The 27,894-nt window shown below is 34.3% G+C and overlaps 4 protein-coding genes across 7 annotated transcripts; 2 read left to right on the top strand and 2 right to left on the bottom strand.

Moving 5' to 3' along the window:
* Nucleotides 1–123: 123 nt before the first annotated feature.
* On the bottom strand, nucleotides 124–2,238 carry Efr (ER GDP-fucose transporter). Its single transcript, XM_069130501.1, has 5 exons — nucleotides 1,836–2,238; nucleotides 1,447–1,663; nucleotides 1,057–1,371; nucleotides 657–808; nucleotides 124–573 (listed from the first exon to the last, which is right to left on the bottom strand). Exons 1-5 carry the CDS (start codon nucleotides 1,910–1,912, stop codon nucleotides 327–329), a joined length of 1,008 nt encoding a protein of 335 aa, XP_068986602.1. The 5' UTR covers nucleotides 1,913–2,238; the 3' UTR covers nucleotides 124–326.
* A 1,158-nt stretch (nucleotides 2,239–3,396) lies between these two features.
* On the top strand, nucleotides 3,397–6,848 carry LOC138188578 (X-ray repair cross-complementing protein 5 Ku80). The gene is made up of 14 exons (XM_069130499.1): nucleotides 3,397–3,570; nucleotides 3,647–3,723; nucleotides 3,866–3,976; nucleotides 4,039–4,253; nucleotides 4,367–4,495; nucleotides 4,568–4,634; nucleotides 4,708–4,845; nucleotides 4,933–5,086; nucleotides 5,168–5,307; nucleotides 5,378–5,521; nucleotides 5,599–5,744; nucleotides 5,820–6,062; nucleotides 6,160–6,319; nucleotides 6,424–6,848. Exons 2-14 carry the CDS (start codon nucleotides 3,703–3,705, stop codon nucleotides 6,436–6,438), a joined length of 1,683 nt encoding a protein of 560 aa, XP_068986600.1. The 5' UTR covers nucleotides 3,397–3,570; nucleotides 3,647–3,702; the 3' UTR covers nucleotides 6,439–6,848.
* Nucleotides 6,849–6,972: 124 nt separating this feature from the next.
* On the bottom strand, nucleotides 6,973–23,411 carry LOC138188579 (cytochrome P450 4c3). The gene is made up of 8 exons (XM_069130500.1): nucleotides 22,808–23,411; nucleotides 15,363–15,560; nucleotides 13,872–14,057; nucleotides 10,198–10,267; nucleotides 9,998–10,124; nucleotides 8,766–9,002; nucleotides 8,210–8,372; nucleotides 6,973–8,140 (listed from the first exon to the last, which is right to left on the bottom strand). The coding sequence occupies exons 1-8, from the start codon at nucleotides 22,992–22,994 to the stop codon at nucleotides 7,803–7,805; spliced, it is 1,506 nt and encodes a 501-aa protein (XP_068986601.1). The 5' UTR covers nucleotides 22,995–23,411; the 3' UTR covers nucleotides 6,973–7,802.
* On the top strand, nucleotides 10,785–13,242 carry LOC138188581 (uncharacterized). 4 transcript variants are annotated; one of them, XR_011175557.1, is made up of 5 exons: nucleotides 10,785–11,348; nucleotides 11,577–11,799; nucleotides 12,100–12,196; nucleotides 12,861–13,112; nucleotides 13,216–13,242. XR_011175557.1 is itself a non-coding variant. In XM_069130502.1 (4 exons), exons 1-4 carry the CDS (start codon nucleotides 11,094–11,096, stop codon nucleotides 13,039–13,041), a joined length of 756 nt encoding a protein of 251 aa, XP_068986603.1. In that variant the 5' UTR covers nucleotides 10,785–11,093; the 3' UTR covers nucleotides 13,042–13,242. The 4 variants fall into 4 exon arrangements, 1 of the variants encoding a protein (XP_068986603.1); XR_011175556.1 differs by having other exon boundaries at nucleotides 12,861–13,134; XM_069130502.1 differs by having other exon boundaries at nucleotides 12,861–13,242.
* Nucleotides 23,412–27,894: the final 4,483 nt, after the last annotated feature.

Raw genomic sequence — 27,894 nt, 5'->3', positions numbered from 1 at the left:
ATTGTTTATTCATAAAAAATTTTGTTTATGTAAAATAAAAATACGCAATTAGGGGAAAATAATGTATGTACTTATTATGTTTTCAATGATATACGTTATAGACAAATAGATTTCACAAGAAAATAGAGAAAAATCGTCTTTATTTCTTAGTTCTAATAGATGTAACTTGAAAAAAACAAAAATGATTCTTTTTCTGTTTTCTTATTGTTACAATTATTACATTCATTCATAAGGCATTTTATTCGTTATTATATCATCTACCATGTTCGCTTTGCTTTGTACAGTTACATCAATCAACATATAACAATATCTAACAATTTTATTTATTATTGAGCTTTTTTAATCTTATCCGTAGATCGCAGACTTTCTGTGATTTTCGGTAATAATTCTGTAAATATTACTGTTCCTAGAAAGACTAAAATTGTACCAATCCAGTGGTACAGTGTGAAAGGATTTTTAAAATATATTATAGAAAAGATTAGAGATAAAAATTTTCGTAATGTTATGACTAAAGTCACTGTGAGTGATGTACATTCTGCTGTTAATGTAAAAACGGAACTAATGCACACATATCTAAGATTATTGTTAAGGATTATAAATTATTAAAATTTGATTGTGTATATTAATCACATATCTAAATATTCGTGAAAGGATACTGTGTGAGAACATTTCCTATAAGATATAGAATTAATTTTGGCATTTGTAGATTAATAATAGATATCTTTATTGGATCTGATGCTAGAGCATACATGAAATGATCCCAGATATTAGGAGCCAATGTTAAAAAAAATGGTAGAGGTAGTAAATGCTGAAATCAGATATTTAATTATATATATATAATTTATATTATTTACTACATATTATATCCAGTTTAAATGTATACACTCTATATAAACGCTTTGGAAGAGAATCCAAATTAATCAAGTTTCTCTATTAAATGAAACAATTCTAACATGAAGACCTTTTCCATATTTTTAATAATTACAGACATAATGATGTATGTATATTTAAACTGAACATATTCTATAAATTTGTAAATGAGATAGGAAATTATACCGTGTAATATAAAGCTTCTCTTGGATTTTTTCCATACTTTTTATGCAATACTTCTTGATAGATACCCATTCTTGCAGATACAAATAGTGCAATTGTCAATAATGATATACCTAATATCCACCAAAACAAATCATCCCATGGTGTTGTCGGTACTTGTTCTACATTCTTGGCTTGCAAAGATTTAATTTCTTTGCCGCTAACAATAGTACAAATGGCAATTCCAAGAGTGATCATAAATACTGACAAATATTTACTAAAAACATATCTCTTCTTTAAAATAATGATACCCATAATCATATTAGCTATTAGAGAACCCTAAAATTATTGAATATAAACAATAATTACTTGGGAATTCAAATTTTGTAATATACTTCATATTTAAATACTTACAGCTCTGAATATCATATGTAATGGCATGGGTATATTAAAATCAAATGCATAATTATTACAAACATTTGCAACAAAAAACATTGTTACCAATATAAAGTAATCTTTTATTCCTATATTGGGCTTTACAGTCCCACATTTTGAAGTAAATAAAAATCCTTCTATCGATATAAAAAGGAACTGTGCAAATGTAATAAGATTTCCACTGCCTGGATCATCCCTGAAAAAGTAATTATTTTTATTTTGTCGATAATAGGTAATGTTTGATTTAGTATTTCACAATTCTGAGTTATATCGTTATAAAAGATGCAGGTTGTTACGTTAATAACTTTGAGAGTAGTATATAAAGATAATGTATAGAATATATCAGAAAAACAAAATGCAATACTAACTTAACAAGAAGTTCCAGGAAAACGACGTTGCTACAACAACCGAGGAACACGCACAATATCGCAATAGTTGCACGCATATTTTATTGTTTAATAAATATCACAGGGTTTAACCTAAAACCATCAGGCGATAGGGCGCTCCTTCGTATTGTCAGAAGTATTACTATTCTACCACAAAATTATGTGAAACGTGTTGTCTAATAACTGGTTGAGTTATCAGTAAGTCACGATACATAATAGTCTCGCGTATCATTTAAACGTCACACAATTTCTTCTATATATATATAGAAGAAAATAAAGAATGCACTGTCAGTACATATGAAGGACTTTATTTATTTCATGGTCGTATACAACTAATGCGACTGTAGTCTCTAATAGCCTCCATACATACTATAACTTAACAGTCTAATGTAAGTTATGTATCTTATATAAGATACGTCTTACGCAATAAATGTTCAAATCTATGTGCAGCGAGAAATTTTATTTCTTATTTTTAATAAATAAAATTGTTTTCTACTGGAAAATAGTGACGACAACTCTTGTTGCATTACCAAAGCTCTTAGGTATAGACAATATTAAGGTATTGAAATCCGAAGGATAAAATTTAAAAATATAAATTCGAAAGGATTCAAAAGTTAAAAAGAGAATCGACCGCTTTTTCTAAATTGTGTGAAATAAAAATCATGTTGAAAAAAACTGTAAAAACAGAACACAGAGACTATATAAAAAACTGATATTTGAAGCTGGCATAAAGAACGAAATAATTATTATAGAAATATACTAATGTATAATATTGTGTGTGTTATATTACCTATTTATAAGTATGATGTTTAACTTTAATTAGTTTAAATTGTTAATTACTAGTTTTTAAAGAATGACATTTGTTTTTAACAGAGACTCTTAGAAGACAGGATAGGACATTTTTCCATCTTTTTCTATTTGTAAATATTTTTGAATTATTGAAATATATTTATTAATAACAGTACGAATAATGAAATAATATATCGTAATCGTATTTTTACCAATACCATATTTTATTGAATAATAGCAGCTATACGCGTATAAAATATAAAAACATTTCATTAAGAACATAATTTTATTCGTAATTGTTAATGAATATTGCCTTAAATATATTTTCTATTCATCAATCTTACCAATTTAAATATTTGGATGAACTAAATTAGCGCGCGCTCATATGTGGAAATAGACGCTCTTATTGGTACAAAATATTATAAAGTCAAATCGAGCATTCCTATTGGTGTAAAATATTGCAAAGTCCCCACCACTCGCAATTTACGAAAGTCGCATAGCGCGGGATGACATTTTACTGTTGAAATTTGTGAAACGAGTATCGTTACGTTATCCCGTCATTACTATATAATACTTTTATCTCAACGTTATCATCATTTCTACACTTTTACATATCTGCGTTTTACATAGTTTTACATAGTGCACTTTTATTTAATCATTTATTAATCACCATTTTGTATCAGCATTTTAATCACCATTAAATATTATAAGTGCTTTCGACACTGCTAAAGACTTAACAGGTCTGACTTATTTTGTTTTATCCAGCTATCAAAGATATAGAAACTAAAATATAGATTTTATTGTATACAATTAATTGGTTCAAGTTTTCTAATATGATACAACGCATGAAAGAAATTTCTTATCAAGATAATTCATATGTTTCCACAATAGTTGTTAAAAATATATCATACGTCCTTTTTCCGCAACAGTGATTAGAACATTTTTTTCCCCGAATAGTAATTAATCTTCATTTTGTAATCGACTATAATTTTTTTCCTTTTTAGGATTTTTAAACACAAATATCGTTGAGAACAGCATATATTAATTCCAATTGTGTAAAATGCCACCGAAAGCACGAAAGGTTATATTTTATCACCATTAAAAATATATTTTATTAATTCATTTCTTTTAAATTTATGCATTTTTAAACTTATGGTCGAATATCAATATAATTGAACCATTCACATAATATAATACAAGAAACATGTTAATGTTATTTTCAGGAATCATTAGTACTATTAATAAATATTGGAATAACAAATCCAAATATAGAAAATAATCATTCCTTATTGGAGAAGGCAAAACATATTGCCAAGCGAAAAATTCAGAAAATGGTATTATAAAATTTTAATTTAATGTTATTTATTTTCAATTATTAATATTTGGTATTTTTTAGATTTTCTTCACACCAAAAGATGAAGTTGCAATAATGTTAATGGGTTCCGGTGTTACAAAAAATCGTTTGGGTACAGAACATGTAGAAGAATTTACAGATTTTCAGATTCCAAATTGGGATCTTGTAAAAAAATGTATGGCTTTAAAAGGTACAAACCATTGTTCTAATTGGATTGAAGCACTTGAGGCTGCAGTGTTATTTATGAAAGAAAACACGTATGTTTAAATATATTATGATTGTACTGGAAGTGTACTACTGTGGAAGTAGTAAAAATGAAAATATTCCAATTCGTATTATAATATCAATTACAATATATTTCTTGTTTTAGTTTTTTTTCTTCTATAAGGAAAATCGTTTTGATGTCCGATTTTAACGAAGATCCAGATATTATTTCACAATTTCAAGCAGATGCAATTGCAGATTGCCTTTCAACAAACAAAATTATATTAATCACACTGTAAACATCTATTTTAATTTTGTTATATAAATTATTGTATATAATTTAATTTTATGATTTTATTATTTTCAGATCAGAATCAATTATATCACCTACTCCTACACTTAGTGAAACCCTTCTTGAAGATGTCAATGAAAAGGTTTTATCTATTAAACTATCTATTTTTATAATATGTTACTGTGGATCATTATTTAATCTATTTTATTTACTAGATTAATGGTCACCATATAACGTTTGATAATGCCATATCAGATATGCAATTTTATACACCAATACCATCAAAACCATTTCCATCTTATTATAGCTTAGAGTTACTTGATAAAAAAATACCAGTTGTTTCTTATGCTAAGGTAAGGAGAACTTGTGAAGCAAGAAATTATTTATGTGTATTATGTTATATTATGACTGTTGTAGTTTAATATTGCTATTTCTATTAGGTAAGAACAACAAAATTTCCATCATGGAAAAAAGCCAAAGGCAATCAAAAGCTCCGATCAGAAACAAAATACTTAGATAGACAGAGGGTTCCTTATACAGCAGATAACATTCAAAAGGGATACAAATATGGAGGAGTTTTTATTTCAGTACCTGGTATATATTAATTTATTTTCATTACTATAAGTATTATAATCAATATATTATCATAATACATATATTTTATTGCAAATGTAGAGGGTTTAGAGAGAAATATGAGACGTAAAGACACTGAAAGAAGTTATCGAATTTACGGGTTTACAGACAGAAATAATGTCGATTTGGAGTATTTTTACAAAAGTTCCAGTTCTGTTATTTTACCCAATAGTTATGCAAATGTATGTCTTAATATTTTACTTATACCAAAAGAATTTCGAATTAAGCTACATATCTATCTTGATTTTTTAGAATGTAGTGAAACCGTTTTATAGTTTAGTGCAAGCAATGCATGAAACAAATTCAGTTGCTATTGTGAGAAAAATTTATAAAAAAGGTAGCGTGCCTAGAATGGTTGCATTGTTTCCTTGTATTGATATTCCTGATGAACCATGGGTATTGTAAAATATATGTTTTTATTATATATTATCTTTTGATATATTGTTTAACATGTTGTTTATATTTGTATACAGTGCTTGATAGAAATACAATTAGTATTTGCAGAAGATCGAAGGATCATGGAAACAAGATCCATGAAGTCCACAATTAAACAGTTAAATACTCCACAAAATGAAGCTATAGATAGTTTAATAGATTCTCTGATGTTAACGGATACAGAGTAAGGATACTAGCATTTTGGTATATATAATTAACCATCCTCTATATGATTACACATTTACATTACATTAAACAGAAATGATAGTCAGATTGATGGGTGTCAGTGTTTTTTACCGGGATGCATGCCAAATCCTGGTGTACAACAGAGATGGGATATGTTATCGTACCGTGCTATTAATCCAGATAAACCATTACCGCCTGCGGAAAATTATTTAAAAGAAATTTTTGAAATACCATCGATAAAAAAAAGAAGTAAATGCCATCTGCAGAAAATTGCGGAGCTATTTCGATTAGAGAGTATAAACCCAAAAAAAGAGAAGTATATATATAAGCATTCTCTACACATATATCAAAGCTTTCATTGTTTGCAGCAATAAAAATATAGTAATATATTTTAAATGACATATTTTATTTAGAAGTGAGATGAAGCAGCAAGATAATACGCAGGTCAATGAGGATATCGATATCGATACCAAAGAGTCTAATAAAACAGAGGACATAGCTGATGTTGAAACTAATTTGTATAAGGAATCAGTTTTGTCTCTGGATATCTCAGATATTGATCTTGATGAACTGGTATAACAAGAAATAAAAACATATGTTACTGTGTATAAAATATATATATATATGTATATGTACATATCTGAATGTTTATCTAATGTATTCCATTTTTATTTTAGGCTGCTAACATATAACTTCTACAACTTGCTAAATGATTTATGATGGATTTTTATGATATTTTAAGAATGTCTGAAATGAAATCTAAGAAAATATCTTGGAATAATTAACAGTGTGTGAAACATTACACGTATATTCTATTTTCTTAATAGGATACCTGTTTTACGAGAAATCGATAAAATCGACGTTCGCATTCAGTGTTCGTTGCTCGAACATCTGTCAAGAGCCGGATTATAGAATGTCGATTCAATGAACATCGAACATGGACTAATTATGGGCATAGGTATGGAACAATAATTTTAAATGAGAGCTTACTACATGATAATGTTATCTATAGTTTAGCTATTGCACTGTAAGGAATCAAAATTTTTTGTCGCTATACATGGTGCTTTATTTATTAAATAAAAATGTATAATATCCTATCATATTTATACTCATATTTTCATCTTATAAACTAAAGATATTATAAAATATCACAATATTACAATTATGCTTTTATAATTATAATTATAATTATAATCGCAAAGTACTTAATAACGAAGTATTATAGCTATCTAATAAGAAAATATACACGAAATTTAATATCACTTTCGAGATAACCAACAGTTTCCTAGTCATTAGTCAGTGCACTAATACAATGTCTCAGCATTTTGCATTCTTTGCCATTATAGATAAACATCAATTAAACTTAAAGTAGCTCAACATACATATATTACACAAGTCCTTCTCAACGAGTTATAACTATTTTGAAGTTCTATTCTAATTGCAGCGAGAAACCTACTTACTAATAACAAAATTTTTATCAGTTACGCAAATGGCTGTTAACATATAAAATTAGAGATACAATTGTAATAACTTAATGTGGCAACATTTGAAAGACATAAAATAATTGTGTAAAAGGAATACAAAAACTTTGATTATTATGACTCTTAAGCTCCACCCACAACAATGTAATACGATTTGCACAACATACAGTCAATGCTTAATGTTTATGTAATTTACAGATAAATATTTCCTACTGATCATTATACAAATTCTATCAAACTAATTTCCTATGATATTTTTTTGCTCTTAAATAAATACGAATGACTGTCGTGATAAACATAAGAATATGACATAAATTAACATCATTATTGTTATCACAAAATATGATTTCTCTAACATTGATATGCAGAAAAAATCAGCCTTTTGCTTACAGTTCAAAGTATGTATATATATATATATATCATTATAGTGAAATGAAAAGATCGAAATAATATATAATTATTATATATTATTTCGATCTTTTCATTTCACTATAATGATATATATATATATTATTTCGATCTTTTCATTTCACTCAATCGTGTATATTGCTGCAATAAAATTAAACAAGACTTCCCTATTTTCGTGGTGTAATTTTTAAACGAAGTCCATTAGCATTGTGTAATACCAATTCACTGGTGAAACGAAGTTGATCCTCTGTATCTAAGGACTTGACTTGGAAATTTTTCAATATATGCAAAATAAGAACTTTGACGATCATCGTGGCATATTTCCATCCTATACAATTACGAGAGCCAGCACTGAAGGGAATGAAAGCATAAGAAGGATATTTTGGTCCATTGGGAAGAAATCGTTCTGGTCGATAAGTATCTGGCTCTGGAAAGTATCGAGTATCCCGATGAAGAAGGAACGAATTTACCAGAACCGTCGATCCTACTGGAATTTCATGTCCCACTAGAAACGAATTGCTTTATTCAAATTTTCTATCACTGAAAACATATCTTTGTGTACATTTATACTTACAAATGGTAATAGGGTGATAAATCTGTCTTGCGATGAGTGGTGCTACTGGGTAAATTCTCCAAGATTCTTTTATGCACGCTTCTAACCACGTTAATTTGCTTAGTATATCTAGAGATAATTCTTCCGCTTTTGCTATCTCATAGTATTCTTCAAGAATTTTTTCCTAAAATGAGAGGTGACAAAGGTACATAGTAATTTAATAATTAGGGAACATTTACTTATGTTTATATTTATTACACATCGGGAAAATATAGAGAAAAACAAGATATTTATACATTGTAAATTTCGTTATTTAGAAATTGTCGTGAGCATTTTACACACTTTATTGAAAACCAATTATATATGTGTCTTCATTATTTAGTACAACAAACATATACATAAGTAGAGATTCTTAATCTACAACGAAATCAATAAATATGTAAAGTAATTTTCTTGGAAAGCCATATGTGAAAAAGTTTTGCTCTATATTTTTAACTTGTTTTATCATGTAAAACCATCTCTTCTCTAATCGTATCATCGGTTGCAGGACATGTAGAAGTATGCGGTGTAAAATTACCTGGTACTGAGGATGTCTTCCTAATGCATACAGGAACCAGGATATGCTAGTCGCAGTGGTATCGTGACCCGCGAACATAAACGTATTCACCTCATCACGAATATCAATATCACTAAGTACTTCTCCATCTTTCGATAATTCTAACAATAAGTCTAACAGAGCTTGACGTTTATGAGACCGTTCATGGCAATTCTCATCCTTTTTGGCTTTCCACTCGGCTTTTCTTTCCGCGATTATCTAGACATATTGGATTTAAAATTTAGATAAAGTTAAGTTAATTAACAAGTTATTTTCTACTGTGCGTTTATATTATGGATTGTAAAGGTTTTGTTGAATTTTCCGAATAAGAGAAATTTCATAAACGATAGTAATATAAATATCGTACAGAGATTAGTATTTTTCAGGAGTAAATTACTTTAGGGAACGCAAAATTATTGATTTTTAAAATTGTCGTCATATTGCTAGTGAAACTAATTTTTCGAAGTTCAATTTAATCCTCATATGTGCGGATCAAGCAGATAATGGCTAGAAACCAATATGGCGTCGAATACACTTAGATCGAAACATCTCGAAAACTGCAAGATAGCATAAGAAGTCAACAATTTTGCATCCTCTGATTATCCCACATCTTAGATTCAAAACTTAAATAAAGTCAAATCAATTAACAAATTATTTTGTACTGCTTGTTTATAGTGTGCATTGTGGAGGTTATCGTATCGAGCTTTTCAAGACAGGTTGAATAAATGAAAATGACATAAACAGGTTTTGTACAGGTACTAATACTCGTTGGATTACGTATTCAAAGAAAGACAAATTCAACTTTTAGAGGTTAATTATTTATCTACAAAACTAAATGACAGTTTACGTTATGTAGTTTATGCGTTATGGCAATGCACCAGAGGATCATGAAATGCATGATGAGTGTAGGATGAGAATGTGACTGTGAGTATTTGTGAAACATGAATTTTTATTGTAATGTATATATATGTACATTACAGCTCACAAGTACTTGGACATGCATGTTAGTAATCTTTTTGTGAAACCAGCAGATAATAAAATATGAAATGTGGTTGTAGAAGTAAACTTTGACTTGTAGAGAGCTTCTTTGAATTCTGGTTACAGAAGCAATATAATGATTCGTATAGAATTTCATAATGGGGCAGAACAGAAGTTCAAGTTAAGATTCAACTGTATTTAACTGAAATGTAGAAGGAAAAATTATATGTATTTACTTTGTTAATGAATCCATGAGTAATACGAAGTGCTTGATCGTACTCTTTACCCCAGCTTGTTAGCTTAAAGATCGGGTCAAAAGACATCCACACATTTAGAAATCTTCTTTGCGAGATGGAAGCTAGTCTGGAAGAGGTATATGTATAAATGGCATACTTGACATTTGCTCTAATGTGCATTTAGTAGAAAATACTCTTACGTGTTCACAGCCAGCACATACTCGTTTTCAAAATTTTTTTGCGCATTAATGTTACATCCCATGGAACTATCTGTAATGTTAAAAAACAAAGATGTAAAATTTTCCTAAATATTTTTGTTTCTTTTTTTTATATTTTTCTCGGAGTAATTTATAATTTGTTTGTACAAACATTCGGAGTTAGGGCGGATATTATGTTTAAGATCATTCGTGAGAATTAGTTGCACTATGCTGGTTGCACGGAATAAAGTACGTAATGTAGGGATTCAGACTAATTGGTAAGAATCGAGAGCCCGCGCGTAGACTATCGAAGCTTCGCGAAGTTTTTCACAATTCATCCCTTTGACTAAGGCGACCATAGTCGTGAATGGAGATTTTTTTAAACTGATTCCCGGTATACCAACCTGTCTAACAATAAGAAAGAGTGCAGTAAAAGCCTATTGTTTAAATTGATGAAATTATTCTAATCTGGTTAACTTCTTTAAACGCTCTCGAATTTCACCACTTGCAACCTTCACAACACTGGTTCACGGAGGTACAGTTTTTGAATATACGTAAATTAATTTATCCTTCTGTGTCAAATCGTTACAATGGTAAAAGACAAAAGTAACTGAAAGATAAAATAAATGCAAATGCTTCCTATATGATTATTCGTATAGTTTACACGTAGTACAGAGATATGTAGAGCATATTACTTTTTCATATTTATCGTATGGTATCAAATTGATACAAGGGACGAATTAAGGTTAACAAAATTCGATTATAGTTGAAGGAGGCAATGGAAACGTTTGATTCTTCGTTGTTTGAAAGATACGAGGAGAAGAATCGATAAATAAAAACGGAAGTTTTTTACGATGTACAAAATTTTTTAAGTGACATACATATGTTGTCAAGAGGAAATGGCTATGTTGCTCACTACTCGTCACTGGGGATCAGACGAATCGTTTAGTTGCTTTAGCAAGACATTCGTGGGCAAATTCACAAAATCACAAGAAAAGCCGAACAATGACAAGTCAGTTTCGGCGTCCGATCATCTGCCTGAAGACATTTCTCGGAAACAGATAGCGAAACGCAATGCGTTGAATGTTGCATCGAAAATTGCAAAATCGAAGACGACTAAGGCCTACAATGACATCGTCTTGGAATCTAGTCACGTAGGTGTACGACTTCGATCACGACATCATAATCGATCGATCATGACATTTAAAACCATATCTACATTGAAAAATATGATTTATAGTGAAAATCCGCTTATATGAATTTCATTTTCCAGTAAAGAAATTTTAGTAACGCCTGATTAACCGAACTTCAGCCAAACTTCTATTGTTTGAACTATCGCAAAGCGTCAATCCACTTTTATGTTGATTCCTTTTCTGCATCAGGTAAAAGCATCAGCACTTCTATACGAAATAACAGATCGCACTAATCAGTTAGCCCAACCACGCGTTCGAACCATTGAAGAAAAGCTGACTCAGACACGGCCGAATTCAATACAGATTCCGAAAGCATCGTCACGTATTATTGAGCTTTCTAAGCCACGGATTCCTTATCAGTATCCCCCTAAACCAATTGGATACGTTGCGCCTGGTGCTCTCACGGCCGTCGGTTGGTATCTTTTTCTTTAACGCGCTTCTCGTCGAAATAATTTTTAACGAATTACAAGCTTATTGTTCCCGCCGTTTTGTATCACTTTCGCATTGCTCTTTAAAAACTCTGACTGCTCTCTGTTATTTCTGATAGTTTGGGACATTTTTGGCGATGAAATAACTGTACCAAATTAATAATAATAACGGTTGACTTAAGTCAGACAGGTTATTAAATTCACTATTCGATTCTAATCGTTCAATTTGCTATTGTGAGATATGTTTATCGTTAAATAACTGGTAATTTGAATTTTTTTGCTAGCCACTCAGCGTATAATTGAATTATCGAAACCAAAAAAGAAGCGGAGATCGAAAGTGTCGAGCAAAAGAAAATCAAAATTGCATAATGAAAAGTCACGGTAATAACGAAACTGAAATTTTCTAACTTTTTCGTATAGTATTACCATCTTTGATAAATAATAAATAATGCGTATAAGCGCAATTATTATGAATCTAGTGGCTTTTCCTCCACATTTTTTGCATCTTTCTTTATGCCCATAAAAATAGCGATAAGTCTTTCTTAATTACCTGGCAGTAATAAAATAATGTTATATATGAATATTAATGAGCAGTATGAAGAGGAGGACAAAACTATTCTTATTCATTAAAAAAGTACAGTATTACTATGCAGGGTAGTCACCGTAAGGCATTACAAACTATTTTATCTGCTTTTAGCAGAAGCTACAAAATTCTTCTTTACTATTTTATGGTGCATTGGGCTCTTTTTTAAATTAGTAAATAGTACACTTCCCTTAATAAGGAAGAGTTGAATAAAATGACACATATATATTTACGTTTTCTAATAATTTATTTGGAAGTAAACAATGTTTTGCTGTAGGTATTTACTTTTTTCTCTTCCGACGTATGATTAAAAAGACGTGATTAATCTTGCGCTTTGAAACAATACATACAATTCTAAAAATAACGTAGTTAATTCAAATGATTGCGTATAAGAGAGGCGTATAAGTTAACTGAATTATTCACGTTGCGTATCTGATGTAAAAATAAATCTTGTTATTACAGAAGTTACGTAAGGCGCGGTAAAAAGAAGTTGGATCATAAATACACTGCGTTGCTTCGTCATAAGAATGATCGAAAAATGAGGAGCAAGAAGAGACAATTGAAAACTTCAAACTCTGACAGGACCATTATTATGGTTGGCTTGAAATTGAAGGATGATAAGAAGACTCGTCGACATTCCTGACTACTGAGAACGAAGCGTGATGTTTTCTCACTGTCGTTCGCAGTTTCATAACACAGTCGCTGTTTCTAATTGTGCGTAATTAATTTTCCACCCGTATGTAATATTTTAATGTCTACTTATACATGATAATAAGCGTTGTTAAATCAGCGAAATTTACAAACTAATTTATTCTAGGAATAACTCTATAAATTTTGTATAGTATGTTTTGTACGAATAATTATTCGATCGCTATGAAAAATTACCGGTGGAAATAGTCATCCGTGATGGCGATCAATACTGATTGCATCATATGCACTTTGGAATGCAGATCTGTGATTATGCGACAATACGCACAATCGATTTGCGTTTCTCCTTCGCTCTATTCGAAAATATCGCGCTTGATATATATACAGTGCTGTGAATAATTATAGACTCAAACACATTTTCTGCATTATTTCTTCAATGTTTCCATGAAACCGCATATCATGTCTGGATATGTTAAGTAAAATTGTTTTTATAAAGAGTAAATTGAACGCTAGAGGATATCAGGAGATGTTATATGACGAATTATTGACTTTCTTAATCGAAATGAGAAGACAGAAAGATAATATTTATATTTATATTATGATTTATATTATAATATGGAATTATATATATACGATTTTGCTAATTTTTGTTTTGATATTATGAAAAATCAAAAAATGAGGTTGAGTTTATAATTATTCACGGTATTGTATGTATTATGAAATGTACTCCCATAAACTTCAAAATCAATTTTCATGGTTCATAAACTAATGTAAATAGGACAGTCAAGAACTAGAGCGACGATACGCAATATTGAGTAGTCTTACCGCATATTATATCCAACGCCGCTCGTTTGGCATAAGGAACAATGTCGAATTCTGGTTTATCGACTTCCTGATTTAGGCATGAGATTAATATTTGGGCTTCTCTGATTGCCGTCTTCAAGTATACTTCCAGAAGACCGCTGTGGAAGGTTGGTGTTAGCAGTTTCCTGCGAAAATGCCATTTCTCACCTGGAACATGGTGAACGATTTGTTACGTTTAATTTTTCATTCTTTTTCTCTCGGTTATTCTCGTGAAAGGTTAAAGAAATTAATCAAAAGGGTTTAAATTAAGAGTCATGACGAGAAAATGGTTAATGGTGTACTCCCGGACAAAAAGACAGCAGGTAGCATAGATCTGGAAAATTTTATTGAATAACGAACAAAAATACAGAGATATATTTCATTAACTTAACAAGTTAACTTCCTTTACTTTCTGCAATTGCTATCATTCTGATTTGTAACGATTTAAATGGCATTTCGATTTCACTTTAACCTATCTTTTCTCATTTGTGGGCAATGCAGTTTTTCAAATTATTTATATTCTGAAATTGCCGTCCATCTTCGTAAAGTCTTCTAGCGAGCATATCCCAATAATTTTCTATTATATTTAGGTCAGTTGACCTTGCTAGCCATTGTAAAACATCGATGTTTTTCTCCAAGAATTACTTCTTTACCGACCGTATATCGCGGACCGCGATATTATCGTTTTAGTGCACAAAGTTTTCATACATGCATATTTAACCGATTTTTTTTTTAATTGATCACAAGATAAAATTCTATTCTCGGAATCTAGATTCTTAATTCATTTTTGTGAGTTTGAAAACACGAATTTGATTAAAAGAGAACTGTTATGTCATTCAACGTTTATTCGACCTAATCAATTCTTCGCGTTCACGCAATTTCGCTTCGGGTGCAGGTTAAAAATTCTGAAGAATATTTTGTTCGAGGTACCGTAGAATATAAAAAATATTCAGATAGTAGAACGTTATAAAGAACTCGACTCGGGTTCGTTCGTCACACAAATTTTTGCTACTGGTTGTCTGGCTGGCAATCTGCTGAAATTTCTCAACCGAAAAAATGCTGGCATGCAACGGTTAAATGTAGCCTCCAGAAATTAGTGGCCGGCCAAGTAGATCGGGCTGATTCGATCTACCTGTAGATCTTTTTTTTCATCGCTTTCGATCGTATCGTTTCTTCATCGCGTGAACCTTTGGGCGTGGGTAGGTTCGACATGTGCGAGTTTTTTCATTCTTGCAAAGATATAACGTGCTATGGTACTCGACTAAATGCGGAATACTGTTTTTTCGACAGTTGAATCGCTAATTATTATTTGGCCTGGTCTTTCGACCAATTTTTCTTGAATCTAAATTGAAAATATTTTTTGACATTAGCAAAATACGATTGGACGAGAAATGACCAGAGGAGCGAAGCAGGATTAAATGGACGCGAAATAGAAACTTACGGATCGTATTAATGGTTCCTTGTAGTACTCACCAGTGCTTGTTACCAAACCGGAACCAAGCCAAGGTCGTAAGTATCCATACTCCAAGCTTTTATCGATGTGAACACTACTGCTTAGCAGTGGCTGTATCGCTTCTGCTTTGTAGAGGAAGATAAACGGTCGCATGCCTACCCAAACCAAATACATATCACCTAACTCTTTTCCCCATTTCAGCATCTTTTTGAAGGCTTCTGTAACATATAAACGTCCTTTTATTAAAGATTTTGTTCGTCGTGTTTAGAATTAAAGTAATATCTTTTTAATTTTCCCAGCGAAAGTTTTATCGGAGGTAGTTCGTTGCGACTTTTTGTTATCGACGAACTGATATCGAATTTCGGTCGGTAATTTGTAAATGTAATGCACAAAGATAAGTTATCGGTTGAAAGTTCGATCAATGTGATTGGGATACAATTCAGGAAATAAACAGGGAAGGTACGTGTTTTATATGATATTGAACGATTTCGTATTGCTTCTTCGACTCGCCAAATAGCGAAGGAATGTCGAATAGACACATCCTCCGCGGAGGGGGCTAGATTCTCGCGTAAAATTTTTTTTTGGGCCAACTACTAGTTGTATAGGATTAAATAGATTTCTGACATGCAGATATAATCTTGAAGTAAAAATGTAATTTGTTTTATTTCAACTATAGTTACGCTGCATAATACAATAACCGCTACACACTGCTGCACTGGATGTTCCCTATGTTTTTAGTGAAATTCATTCAGTGATCGATCGAAATCGAGCCACGGAGTGGGGAAAATACCAAAGAAGACTCGATAAACAGACTTTTGCTCGCATCAGATTCTCTAATATTGAGTTTCAGAGAAATTGCAAGTTATATGCAGTTTTTGACCTTTGTCCCGAATCCTCAGGCGATGGATTTCGCTCACATAATCTATGTATGACTGTTCGACCTTGTTTTCGAGTTATAGCGAGTTTTTCCTTTATCAAACTAAATCTGCATACCTTCACATTTAATAATCTGGCATTTATTTATTTATGCGTGAGATACTGAGACGAAGAATTAGAATACAAGGTTCAATGTCGGATATTGCGTTCTGCTTGTAAATAAGGTAAATCACATTCGCTCAACTGCTTCCTTCTATCTCCTCCAGCCGCCCTGTGTAGGATTATTTCAACATGAAACTCGCTGTTAACTCGAAAACAAAGTCAAATAGCGAAGTCTGTATAGCAGACGTGTATTATGCGAGAGAAACTTTAGGGGCCTTGAGGCACTGATCGGAGAAGTGCACTGAGACGTGGGAATGAAGGGGCCTGCGATATAGAAGAATTATTAAGAAGCGGGAAAAGAGGAAGGAGACAGTTCGTACAACAGAGTAACAGAACAAAGAAGAGATTCACGAAGGTCTCGAAGGAAATATTGTTATCTGAAACGAGGTGGAAATCGAAAGTGTCGCAGTTTTGTAAGATCGTCGATGTTTCCATGTGATTTGCAGCGGTCGTTGACCCCGGACATCGTTCGTACAGAAACAGACTTTTTGCAGTAATCATCGCGGCCAATCAAGTTATTGCCGTATCTCTAAGCTCGTTTCAGCCTCGTGGCGCGAATTACCTACTTGTTAAGAAGACGATGCACAGCGTTTGAGAACGATTGTTCCGAAAAAAGTTATAATATGTTCGCCGTTCTCTCTGTTATTTCGTTCTTCCTCCAAGTTTCTATATCCTTAACGATCCATAACTACCAATAGAAATCGTTTAAATAAGATAGTATGTATGTACAGGGTGTCATAAAAGAAGCGCTATCATTTTACTCAGAAATAATTTCTAGCTAAAATAAGACAAATATGTATGTATATTTTTATTAGTCGAGTCTTTCCAATTATGTATATGTGAGATAGGACATTGGCCAAGTGATTTTCACCGCTTTACAAATTTTTAGAGAAACGACAAAAATATACCACAATGGAAAACGGTAAAATATCACGAAACGTACGTGGACAAGAGGCTAACACGGGGACACCACGTATGAAAGAAGATAGAATAAATGAAAATAACGAGAAATAACAAGCGTATTAGCTCGCAGGAAGACAATCATATCTGAATCCTGAAAACAAACTATTGATCTACAAAGTTATCGGAGAACCTATCTGGACGTACGGCATCGAATTACGAGGAAAATAGGATCAATGCAGTCGATAATACACGACACAGTTGTGAATTATTCGCGGTATGTTCGTAACGATGACCTCGGAAAAATCCTGGGTATGAAGACAGTCAGAGGAGAAATGGAATGCTCTGCAAACAAGTAGCTAGTTGCTACAAATAGCTAGCGACATGTACGCGAATGTCTGCTTAGGTCAAGAGAGCGAGAGAGTCGGTGAATTTAATTAATGACTTTCTGTCACAGTTTGGGAAAAATTTCTTTCAAGATTACGATAGTATCGCGCGTCGTATGAGATGTAGCCCCATCCTGCTGAAACCGTATGTTTTCCAAGTATCCGATCGACCCAATTCAGGCGGGAGGAACATATCGGGTTGCCGATGCGTTCCAAGTTCTTAAGAACAGCGTCTGGTGCAGTACGGGAGGATCGTTCGCACGACTCTCGCTCGACTACATCGAAGACCAACTCGACGCAATCGAGTTTCTTCGAAGCGTAAGGCGGATTGAGGAAAAACCATGGGATATAGGTAGATTTGTAGAAGAAACGCGTGTTTGCTCGTTGAAGTTCTATAACGGACTAGCGATAGAAAAAAATGGTTGAAGTTAGGCCAGTTGCTAGGCAAGGGGTGTGGACACTCGAATTTCCTGACTTGGCATTTTCTCGAGATGGACGGAAGCGGAGAGAATGAGTAATCGACGAGTGCATATTTCGAAGGAAGAGAAAGTCAAACCTAACCCTAACCTAACCCTATGTCGCGGTCGTATCAGGTAGCAACAGGCCCTGAGGCGACCGCTCGTGACGTTCGAGTGGCCGGTTAACGGTTCGCAGGCAATCAAACAAATAAAACGTGCCAAGTTTAAGAAAAGAGAAAGAAGGTAAGCTGATTCGAAAAAACCGCGCATCGTTAGGTTTTCCTTTGTTACAAACAGTCTTGTTGATTACTTAAGCTATTTCTAAAGATTCGACGGCTTTACCGAATTAAAAATTTGTTGCAGCGCCACAATACGATCGTCGTTATACGCTATTCCCTACGGATTCAATATTTCTGAAAATGTTGCAAAGAGAAGGAACAGGATAGATCTGAACCAGAAAGGCTGGTATTTACTAGAATTAGTAAAAGAGAAGCGACTGTACGCTGACACTGACCGGACGTTGACCGGCAAAAATGCAACGCGAGGTCATCGAGTAGTGATGATTCGTAAGAGAAAAAGAACAAGCATACTCTCGTAGACCTTGGCGCGAACGAGACGCTTACGCTTTCCTTCGGATCATGGTGAATTCGAGTTATCGCCACCGTTTGCTTTCTCTGGTACGCCAGTGGTGTCATCGTTCATTGGCAACGTACTTGCTAATCTCTAGGAAATTTCATCTAAATTATGTCGCGCTAGGATAATGTTCCTTCGTAATTAATTCAGTATCGATATAATACCAATTATAATTACGCGACAGATACACGTACACGTCGATTACACAACGAACTATTTATATTTATACATCATGTACGGTTTTATCTGAACGAGAGTACCGCTTGTTAAACGATTTCTTAAAATCATCGTTATTGCTAAGAACTTTTTCCTTTTTCGCGCCACGTGTAATTGCATACAAGAATCATAACGTTATTCAGGCCGCGAACGACCTCGACCCGCTTTTTTCTTCGTCTGGTTATGCGCGACAGGCTAACCATTTATCTTTAGCGTTCAGCGGCCAGAGGTGGATAAATCCTCCTTTCTTTTTTCCTCTTTCTTTCTCGTGACTTTCTGTTTGTTTCGCCAGTGCACGTCAGATGAACGTCTCGTTCACGAACGCCTTTCCCCAACCGAATTAAAAGTCGTTTTCCAAACATCGAACTTTATCATTCACGATGACCACTACTTTCGGTACGCGTTGAAAATGAATTATCAGACCGACGCATACGAAAATCCGTTTCTTCAAAGTTCCAACTTCGCATGCCAGTACCACCCATTCGGTTTTCGACAATTATTTCATGATTTTCGAATATGTTACCAGCGGCATGTTTCTGAACAACTTTTCCCTGTGCACGTAATCGCCGCTCGGCCATGGTTTCTGAAATATCCGCAGAGAATTCCGCCTATACTTGTGCGCCAAATTAAAATTAAAATCTTGAATTTTTTCAACATCAAAGAGATACCAGAACATTATCGATCACTGGCGCCTACGTGTGCGGTTTAAAAGATGCCGATGCAGCGTCCTTCTTAGACCAACATCACGAATGTACCATTCGATAGATAGTAGAAATTCATGATCGAGCGTGAAATTGTTAGATAATTCTGAAGATAATGAAACCAGTTTACGAATAGGTATAACCATTACGTTATTATACCATGTTTGTTATAACGCTCGTTTATTTAATCGAAAAAGAAACTTTACCCATCCGTAACTTTGCAATAAAAGGGTTCATAACGATAAACTATTTTTTAATCTTATGTAGATATATCAGGCGTATGTAACTTTTGTAAAATTCCATTCTATATCTTCGATTTAGTTATTTTTTTTTTTTTTTGTGGGAAGAAGGGCAAAGGTGAAGCGCAAAGATAGCTTTTATATAATATTTTTAGATTATATTTGAACACATTTAGGCTAAACTTCCTTTTGGGGTAGCAAATCTTTATTTGAACTTTCTTCGCACGATCTGACAGCGATCGACGAGTAGAATCGCAGTGCAGGATTTAAACGTCGAAGTTCATTTGTTCCGAAATTATGGCTCGTTAAATTTTGGTACTCTTAGCCCACTCTATCGTGCGTAACTTACCCTATCTTATGCATTGGAGATAGACCGTTAGTCACATAAGATAGCGTTAGTCCCTGTTGACATTACGAACATTATCGCCGTAGTATTGACTGGGTTATTAATTCTCCCGTCACCGGAAGTCCGAACACGTTGTCCAAAATGATATTTACCGAGTCGATTCATATATCGGTCGCGATTTTTAAATCGGTGTATCAACGGACTCAAAACTGTTATGTTGAAGACTATTTACCTTATCGATTCATATATTGATTACGGCCGTTAAACCAATGGATTTCTAAGCTGAGAATTGTTACACAGAGCGTGTTATTTACGTGGAACCTACTCGAGCAGTGCACAGCAGCTATCCGACTTTGTTTCAAATTATTATTATTATTATTATTAGACTTTGGAATTTTTGAAAAATTGCAAAATTCTTCAGCACGCCGGCTGCAAGTTTCGATACAGGTCGAGGATAGCCATTTCGAGCACTTCGTACGAAGATAAACTGTCGCGGACCATTGAAAGAGAAAAATGGCTATAACTTTGAAAGAAGGTCGGATGGGACACGTGTCCACGCGAAACTTTTTCATCGCTTCTGTGCCTCGTGTCCGCTTCTCGAGTAGGTTCCACATGTTATGACACGCTCTATATTTCGTCCTTATTCACCGAATACTATCGGAAGATTAAAAAAAGATTGGCGCCCCGGAACGAAGTTTAACCGCAAACTGTTGCAACGCGTAATTCTTGAACCGATGGATTCCGATACTTTGAACCGTTATATTTCGTCTATATTTATCGATCGCTGTCGGACCATGCGAAAAAGGTATTAAAAAGAAGTGTCGATATTATAAAATAATTTATATTCGTTGGATGGATCAAAAAGATCCGTATGGTTAACATTCTCGCTACACTATTTTACTATATATTCTATAGCAATACTGAGCAACGTACGTGACTATCTACGAAATCCTTCACTTTGTTACTATAAATCATACGTATTTACAATGAGATAATTCCCGATATCGCATTTATATATTTAGATGCTCTCTTTTAATCTCTCTTATGGAAATAAGTGTATTATTCGAAGATAAGGTTCGCGGTTGATGACAGTTCCTTTCGGCATTGTGTTACACGAAACTACGTAATCGAATCTGCCGCATATTTATCAGGAGTATCAAGTGCACCACTGTAGCGTACCAGTAGCGCACCAGCATCGCGCAATTTAGCTTTCACCGGTGTAAATTACGCGTTTACCTGTTGTTAGGCGACACCGAAATACCGACCGCGAGTGTCTCCGCTCTCGATATCGGTGCATCTGCCTGCATGGTCAATGGCGCGAATTTCTTTGATGTCGAGGTTATCGCAATCTTGTACAAACTTGGAAATAACAGTAAGTAAATACGCGAGCACGCAGAATTACGTACGTGGTCGAATCTGACGGATATCTCCGATATCTCGTATTTTTGAGGAATATTTACCAACGTGATATATTCGCCATATAATATTTATCAACCTGACGATCTACTTGTCGCAAAAATGCTCGAATTGTGGAATTTTCTGAGCTTCGTATTTCGAACAAATACGCAACAAGTAACGAAAATGTGTTACGCCAAATACCAAAATGCGTATCATAACGCAGTAATCGTGCACATGATTAGCATGTAGCGATACTGCAACAGTTATGCTTGCGTAAAATAGCGCTCGTGGGCCGTGGCTACCTGTTGAATTATTTTATGCAAATTTACGTTTTCGAGAGTATTATAGTATTATCGGATGCACTATTACTTTGGATATTTTATATACTTCTTGTTACGTTCATTTTCGCGCATTTTTGCAATTTTCCTATAAATTCGTAGAAATCTACGGTCTTGTAATATCGAAACAGGTCGTTGCAATTGTATCACACTGCCTAAAACGTTAACTCGCTAATAACGCTTAATTCAATTGCCTCACAATTTTTTCACCAACTATCTGCGACAGAATAATTTATTGCTTTAGCGGGGCAAATGAAAAATGTCAGAATAGATTATATTTGACAGTGGTCAATTGTGAAAACGAATTTCTTCGGGATAATCTATATCACGAGTGCCATTCGTGTCTGTCACATTTGAACCATAATCTACAATTCACGCCACGTGTATTACTCGACTTTGTATAGCAACGGATTAAGAAACGACACGTATCAAATCGTCACAGAAATGATCGTGTAATTCAGCATTTTCATACTTTATAGCTAAAAACGGATTTCTTAAATTTATAGATGTGCAAGGTATATTTGTGGCGCGGGAACGACGAGACGAGGGCTTGATTTCTCTTCGAAAAAAAACATTCTCCTAGCCATTTTACGCGAGACATTAATTTTTTAACTAACAATAAAATAAACGGTTTTGTAATTAATCTTGTATAGGAATATTCCCAGTTTGATTAAGTTAGGCTAAGAGTTGAGTCATATATAGATAATATACCAAATAACGTATCGCAAAAATTCAAAGAAATTGTAAGAAAGTCTATAGCTTATGCTACGAATAGCCTAAGTGGACGGTGTCTCAGAAAACATATCGCTTACCTTCCGGACTGCAACATAATTGATACGCGTTCCCAATGATGGGCAAAGCAGGCGGGTATGGCACTTTTCTTAGGGCATACAGAAATTTCCCTCGTCGGACCACCAATAGCAGAACGATTAACATCAAGCACATGGACAAAATTAACGTCAGCCACGATCCTCCTATGACGATCATCGACAAAGACATTCCAAACGAGTACGACGAATCTGTTAAGGAGATTTCTCAATAGTAAAGATAGATACTGGCGTGCTCGTATAGAAATGCGGAAAATCGTTGTGCAAAGGATGATGAATCTTGAGAGAGGGAGAAAAGATAAAAAGAAGGGGGGCAGAGAAGGCGAGAGTGAGGGTCAAGCTACCCCCTAGGATCCACTTTGACGAACTAAGCGGCAATCACAATACGGCGAAAGAATGACGACGAAGAGGAAGAAACGGAGGAAGAGAGACTGCCCCGGTCGCGTGCAACGCGTGTCATGGAATGACTCCCTGTCGGTTATGCGTGGTCGTACGAAAGAGTCGCCCTTATATACTACTGAATGCTCTGTGTACTACTACTACATCAGCGGCCAGTGGCTAACTCCTCCACCAATAGAAACAAACACGTGAGACGTGCATGTGTATGTACGATGCGAGGCGTCGACTGACTCTACGTACAAAGGTAGAGCCCCCATTTCTTTGTATGTGTGTCACTGAAAATGTGTATAAAATTTACATTTGCACGGAATATCGGTTCACACGCCGCATGAATTTTTCTGATAGTACACACGTACCATGCTCCAGCTTCTTCGATCGCGCGATTCATATTTATGCGCAACGATTTACAGGGACAATACAAACGGTCAGTTATTCTATAGAAAATCGAGTTTCGTGAATACCTGTACGTTCTCTACATCGTCCACGTTGTCCATGTTTGTTATGTGCACGCGTATAAATAATACATGCGAATAGTAACAATGTGAAAGATACACGAGAGATTACCAACGATTCGAACGCTATCGGTTCGAGCTACGTTTACATTCAAGGATTTCTCAGCGAAATAACTTGTCACATACGGTGATCTACCTTTTTAATCGTTTTGTTCGAGAAGTATCGCTAATACCCGGTCCAACGGACGATGAACGAAGACCTTTATAAAATATACTTTGCAAATTGTGACACTCTCTAGTATTTCTTTAATCTTAATCACTCAACTAACCTAATTATTATAAACGTATTTTTACTTCGAACAAAATACGAGAAAATTCGCTCTTGACGCGAGTTCTCGGCTTAATTTTGGGTTAAATATTTCTTTTAGAAAGCTGAAGAATCGAAATACCAAAATTTAAGGATCACCGCGAGATTAGAAAAATCTAAAAAGGAAAGCGAAGTTGGTTTGGAAGTTGGTTGTTTCGAGCGGTTCTGGAAAAACGGTTCGTGCAAACGTGCAGCCGAACTCGTCGAAACATAATGTAAATTTCTTCTCTCGATAATTATTACTAAACGCATTCTTATGCAAGTTCGTGTTTTCTAGAATATAATTAAAAAAGTACAGACTTGGTAGAAAACCGTATTACGACTTAAAAACTAATGTCTTATATATTTTGACATATCGTATGTACTCTGCGTTCAAATTTCCTATAAATGCATAAAAATTTTCGCTCTACTTATCATCAACGACGAAACATTTATCTTCGTGATCTGGAAACGTAACGGAGGATGAACGTATCCATGTTCTTCAGGTTTAAGAATTACATTGACTGTACCTCCTGCACGTTATTCTTAATATCGTAAATATACACAATGTAATACACGAAAGAAAGCTACTGTTTTCACGAGAAGAAAGTTATCACTTTGCCTCGCGCATAACAGCGAAATGATTTTAAGAATTTTAGACAAAGTACATAGGTATGTAGTGTAGTATCTCTAACAATCTTTCCTCGAGCACGACTAAACACAATCAAACTTTTAATCTTCGTTAAACGAGTTGCCACTTTCACTGCTAACGTTCGTTTCATCGTAGTCGTTACCTTTGATGGACAGAAAATTTCCCTGGAGAATTCCAAACTAAACGAAAACACAGCACAATGTTTGCCTGAACGCGCCGACGACGTTCTTTCTCTAAGAAGATATTTTAATCGGTGCCAATGTTGCACTTTCGATTTCGACTCCCTTTGCATCTCTTTCGAAATCATCTACTTGTACAGGCAATGATCCATTCACTGACAATAGCGAGTCTGATTTGATTAAGCACATGCCAAATTACGAACACTGTTAGGCGCGAACCGAAAGAATCCGACGATCGAACAAAGGCTAAGTTCAGATAAACAACGAAGACGAAGTGATGCACACGAGATGTATAAAAATGCGATTTTAAAAAGGACGTAAAACCGCGAACGAGATGCAGGATGCTTCGAGTAAACGAATTTCGAGTTATCGTTGAGAACGACCGAGTAAGACCGGTTGATACTCGTTAGGAGTTTCTGTCCGAATAATCGGCAGGCTATAAGGATCGATAATGATTGATTACATAATTTGATAGTCGATGTATTTCGCACAAACGTACCCGTAGATAATTCTCGCGCGTTCTACCTTTTTATTCCTAATATTCTCGACAGGTTTTTCGCTAATGAGTGGACTGCGATTTCTTGTACTATATTTCTATACAAATTTACGTTTCTATAAACGCAACCAACGCAGAATTTATACGCTTTCGCGTATCATACGCGTTCGGTAGACTTTTACATTTTACGTACACGAACGCATAAACATTTGCAGTCTTGCAGCGAGCAGATGATTGAAAATTTCTTGTCGATTTTGTATCGATAAAATACAAATTAGGTTTTCATCGCATTGTATAAATGTGAAAATATTACCTATTTAATATAGATGGATGTAGTTATTTTCTATAGTTATATATGGTTATATGTTATTAGATACAGTAAAACTAGATTTTTCGATCGGGGGACAAGCGTGTCGGATAACTGGACTAGACGTATCGGATAAAGCTGAGTCTACATCGACAGACAAGTGTCCGCGGACACGTGTCACAGTTAATCAGAATCTGCCTTTCTGCGGATTTTCCACGAAAGACAGATGTTGATTGGCTGCAACACGTGTCCGTGGACAATTGTCCGTCAATGTAGACTTAGCTTGACTGAACAAGTCGGATAATAATAATCCACTAGTTCTCCCTTCTTTCGCTATTTGTCATTCGTATAATCGGAGTTAACTTTTATATAAATAGATTCTACCAAGTGGAAATTTGTAAATACAGTAGAGCTTCCCTTATCTCTTACGAACCAATAGGGTTCTGATAACAGGGTTCTGAACCAAAACTGTTCTAACAATAGAACAATCACTTTTTGTCGTATGAAATTTCATTCGTTCAAATACAGACTGAGATTAATTGACAGTTTCTTTAGATATTTATGAATCTCATATTTTTCTGCCCGTCGCGTAAGTCGCATAATTCTTTCAACATAAATAACTGCATAGAGTCACGTTCTTTTTGTACTTGGAATCACCGAAGCTCCTTTTTCGAATGCCACGAATGTTTCGGAATGGGAAGACATCTCTCCATTACCACTTTCGTTTGCTGTTTCCATTTGTATAAAATCGTCGTTATTATCGTCTTTATCGCAACAAACCCATTTCATCGGTATATTTAGGGTTCTTCTACTGACGCCAACGTCCGAGGAATTCACATGTTTCGGATAATTTTCAATATCGTGTTTTTGATTTTTAATGTCTGCGATCGTGGCTTCTCCAACATCGTATATTTTTGCTAATTTTGTCTGGATTTCTTTAATCGTTATTTTGTTCCGATAGTTGGACCGCCATTATCTACTGGTTATAATTACTAGTTTCATACTAAATCGTGATAATCGGAATTCGCTCGATCGAATAGAGGAAAGAATGCATTGTATGTAAACGCTAATAAAGTCCATAGATATTTGAGGCGGAAAAGGGCATCCGTTACTGGTGCTAAAGCAAAATTGGCAAAAACCTTTATTCATATAAGCGATACGGAGCATGGCCATATTCGATAAATCGGGCATTGCGATGACATCAGTTCGGATAAACGGAGTTCTACCGTAGTTAAGGCAGTTTCGATGTGTTTGATTAATTCGATTGTGTCTCTTTGGTGGCTATTGAAACGAGAACGTGTAGGAAGCCAAGGACAATTAACGGAGAACGCCATTAATTTTTTGTTCCCCTCTTCGCCGGCCTGTACAGTTAATACATTTGCAAATTTTTTGCAACACCTTTCGTTCGATCTGATGTCCGATCTATATTCGATCGATATCTGCGTGCTACTAGCTACTGGTATTTAAATTAACAGCCCCGTGATTACTTTTACATCGTATTTTATTAATTTTATCTCTGCTATTTAACGATCTACGGATACAGACGATGCAAAATGTACAGGGTGTCCGAATTTCTTTCCAACCGTCCGTACATTCTATAAAAGTTGAGATAAGGACAATGTGTCACATATGCAATTTGAAGAATCGTTAAAGAGTTATGGCAAAAAATTAGAATTGTAACGAACGTACGTTACTGCGTTGTAAAATACGAATTGATCGGAAATGTTTAATCTAATAGTAAGTAGGAAATATCACGATACTTCTTTGTATCATAAATTAAATGTTTTGCCGCTGCTAATCTTGTATTTTAATTAGAATCGTAGAAGCGTTATAATATCTTCCAACTACTTGCAAGCGCAAACATTTCTTATTAAATCGCATTTTGTACCGTTGTAACGCACGTTCGTTACCGTTCATTTCGTATGTCCTTTTCTTTTATCGACGTAACTCTTTAACAATGCTTCCAATAACAAATACGCTGTTCTATCCTTATCTTGACCTAAGAAAGATATCGACGATGTCTCTTCGGTATATTAGCGAAGCTAATTTTTAAGAAGCAATTGTATATTAATGCCTGCGACTGCTGATGTTGATGCAACATAACGAGTTAGATAACAATGTCAAAGATAGATAAACGATGGACTTCGGCAGATAAAAGGTAAACGATTTGCAGTTCATAGAAACTCGTCTATACGACGGCGTTGAAACGTCTATCAGCATTTGAATGAATCTTGTCCTTCT

This window comes from Bombus flavifrons, chromosome 17, assembly GCF_040668555.2.
Source record: "Bombus flavifrons isolate JBK064 chromosome 17, iyBomFlav1_principal, whole genome shotgun sequence".
NCBI lineage: Eukaryota > Metazoa > Arthropoda > Insecta > Hymenoptera > Apidae > Bombus > Bombus flavifrons.
This window is presented reverse-complemented; position numbering and strand designations above follow the sequence as displayed.

Coding starts and splice junctions, on each gene's coding strand:
- LOC138188578 (XM_069130499.1), top strand. CDS start 3,703: ATGCCACCGAAAGCACGAAAG. Junction 4,496..4,567: donor AAAATTATATTAATCACACT/GTAAACATCTAT, acceptor TATTATTTTCAG/ATCAGAATCAATTATATCAC. Junction 5,308..5,377: donor TACCCAATAGTTATGCAAAT/GTATGTCTTAAT, acceptor TTGATTTTTTAG/AATGTAGTGAAACCGTTTTA.
- LOC138188579 (XM_069130500.1), bottom strand. CDS start 22,994: ATGTCTTTGTCGATGATCGTCATAGGAGGATCGTGGCTGACGTTAATT. Junction 15,561..22,807: donor ATTATGTTGCAGTCCGGAAG/GTAAGCGATATG, acceptor TATATGTTACAG/AAGCCTTCAAAAAGATGCTG. Junction 9,003..9,997: donor CTCATGGATTCATTAACAAA/GTAAATACATAT, acceptor CAATATGTCTAG/ATAATCGCGGAAAGAAAAGC.
- LOC138188581 (XM_069130502.1), top strand. CDS start 11,094: ATGGCTATGTTGCTCACTACTCGTCACTGGGGATCAGACGAATCGTTT. Junction 11,349..11,576: donor TCGTCTTGGAATCTAGTCAC/GTAGGTGTACGA, acceptor TTTCTGCATCAG/GTAAAAGCATCAGCACTTCT. Junction 11,800..12,099: donor TGGTGCTCTCACGGCCGTCG/GTTGGTATCTTT, acceptor TTTTTTTGCTAG/CCACTCAGCGTATAATTGAA.
- Efr (XM_069130501.1), bottom strand. CDS start 1,912: ATGCGTGCAACTATTGCGATATTGTGCGTGTTCCTCGGTTGTTGTAGC. Junction 809..1,056: donor GAGAAGCTTTATATTACACG/GTATAATTTCCT, acceptor ATCTGATTTCAG/CATTTACTACCTCTACCATT. Junction 574..656: donor ATAGGAAATGTTCTCACACA/GTATCCTTTCAC, acceptor CAATAATCTTAG/ATATGTGTGCATTAGTTCCG.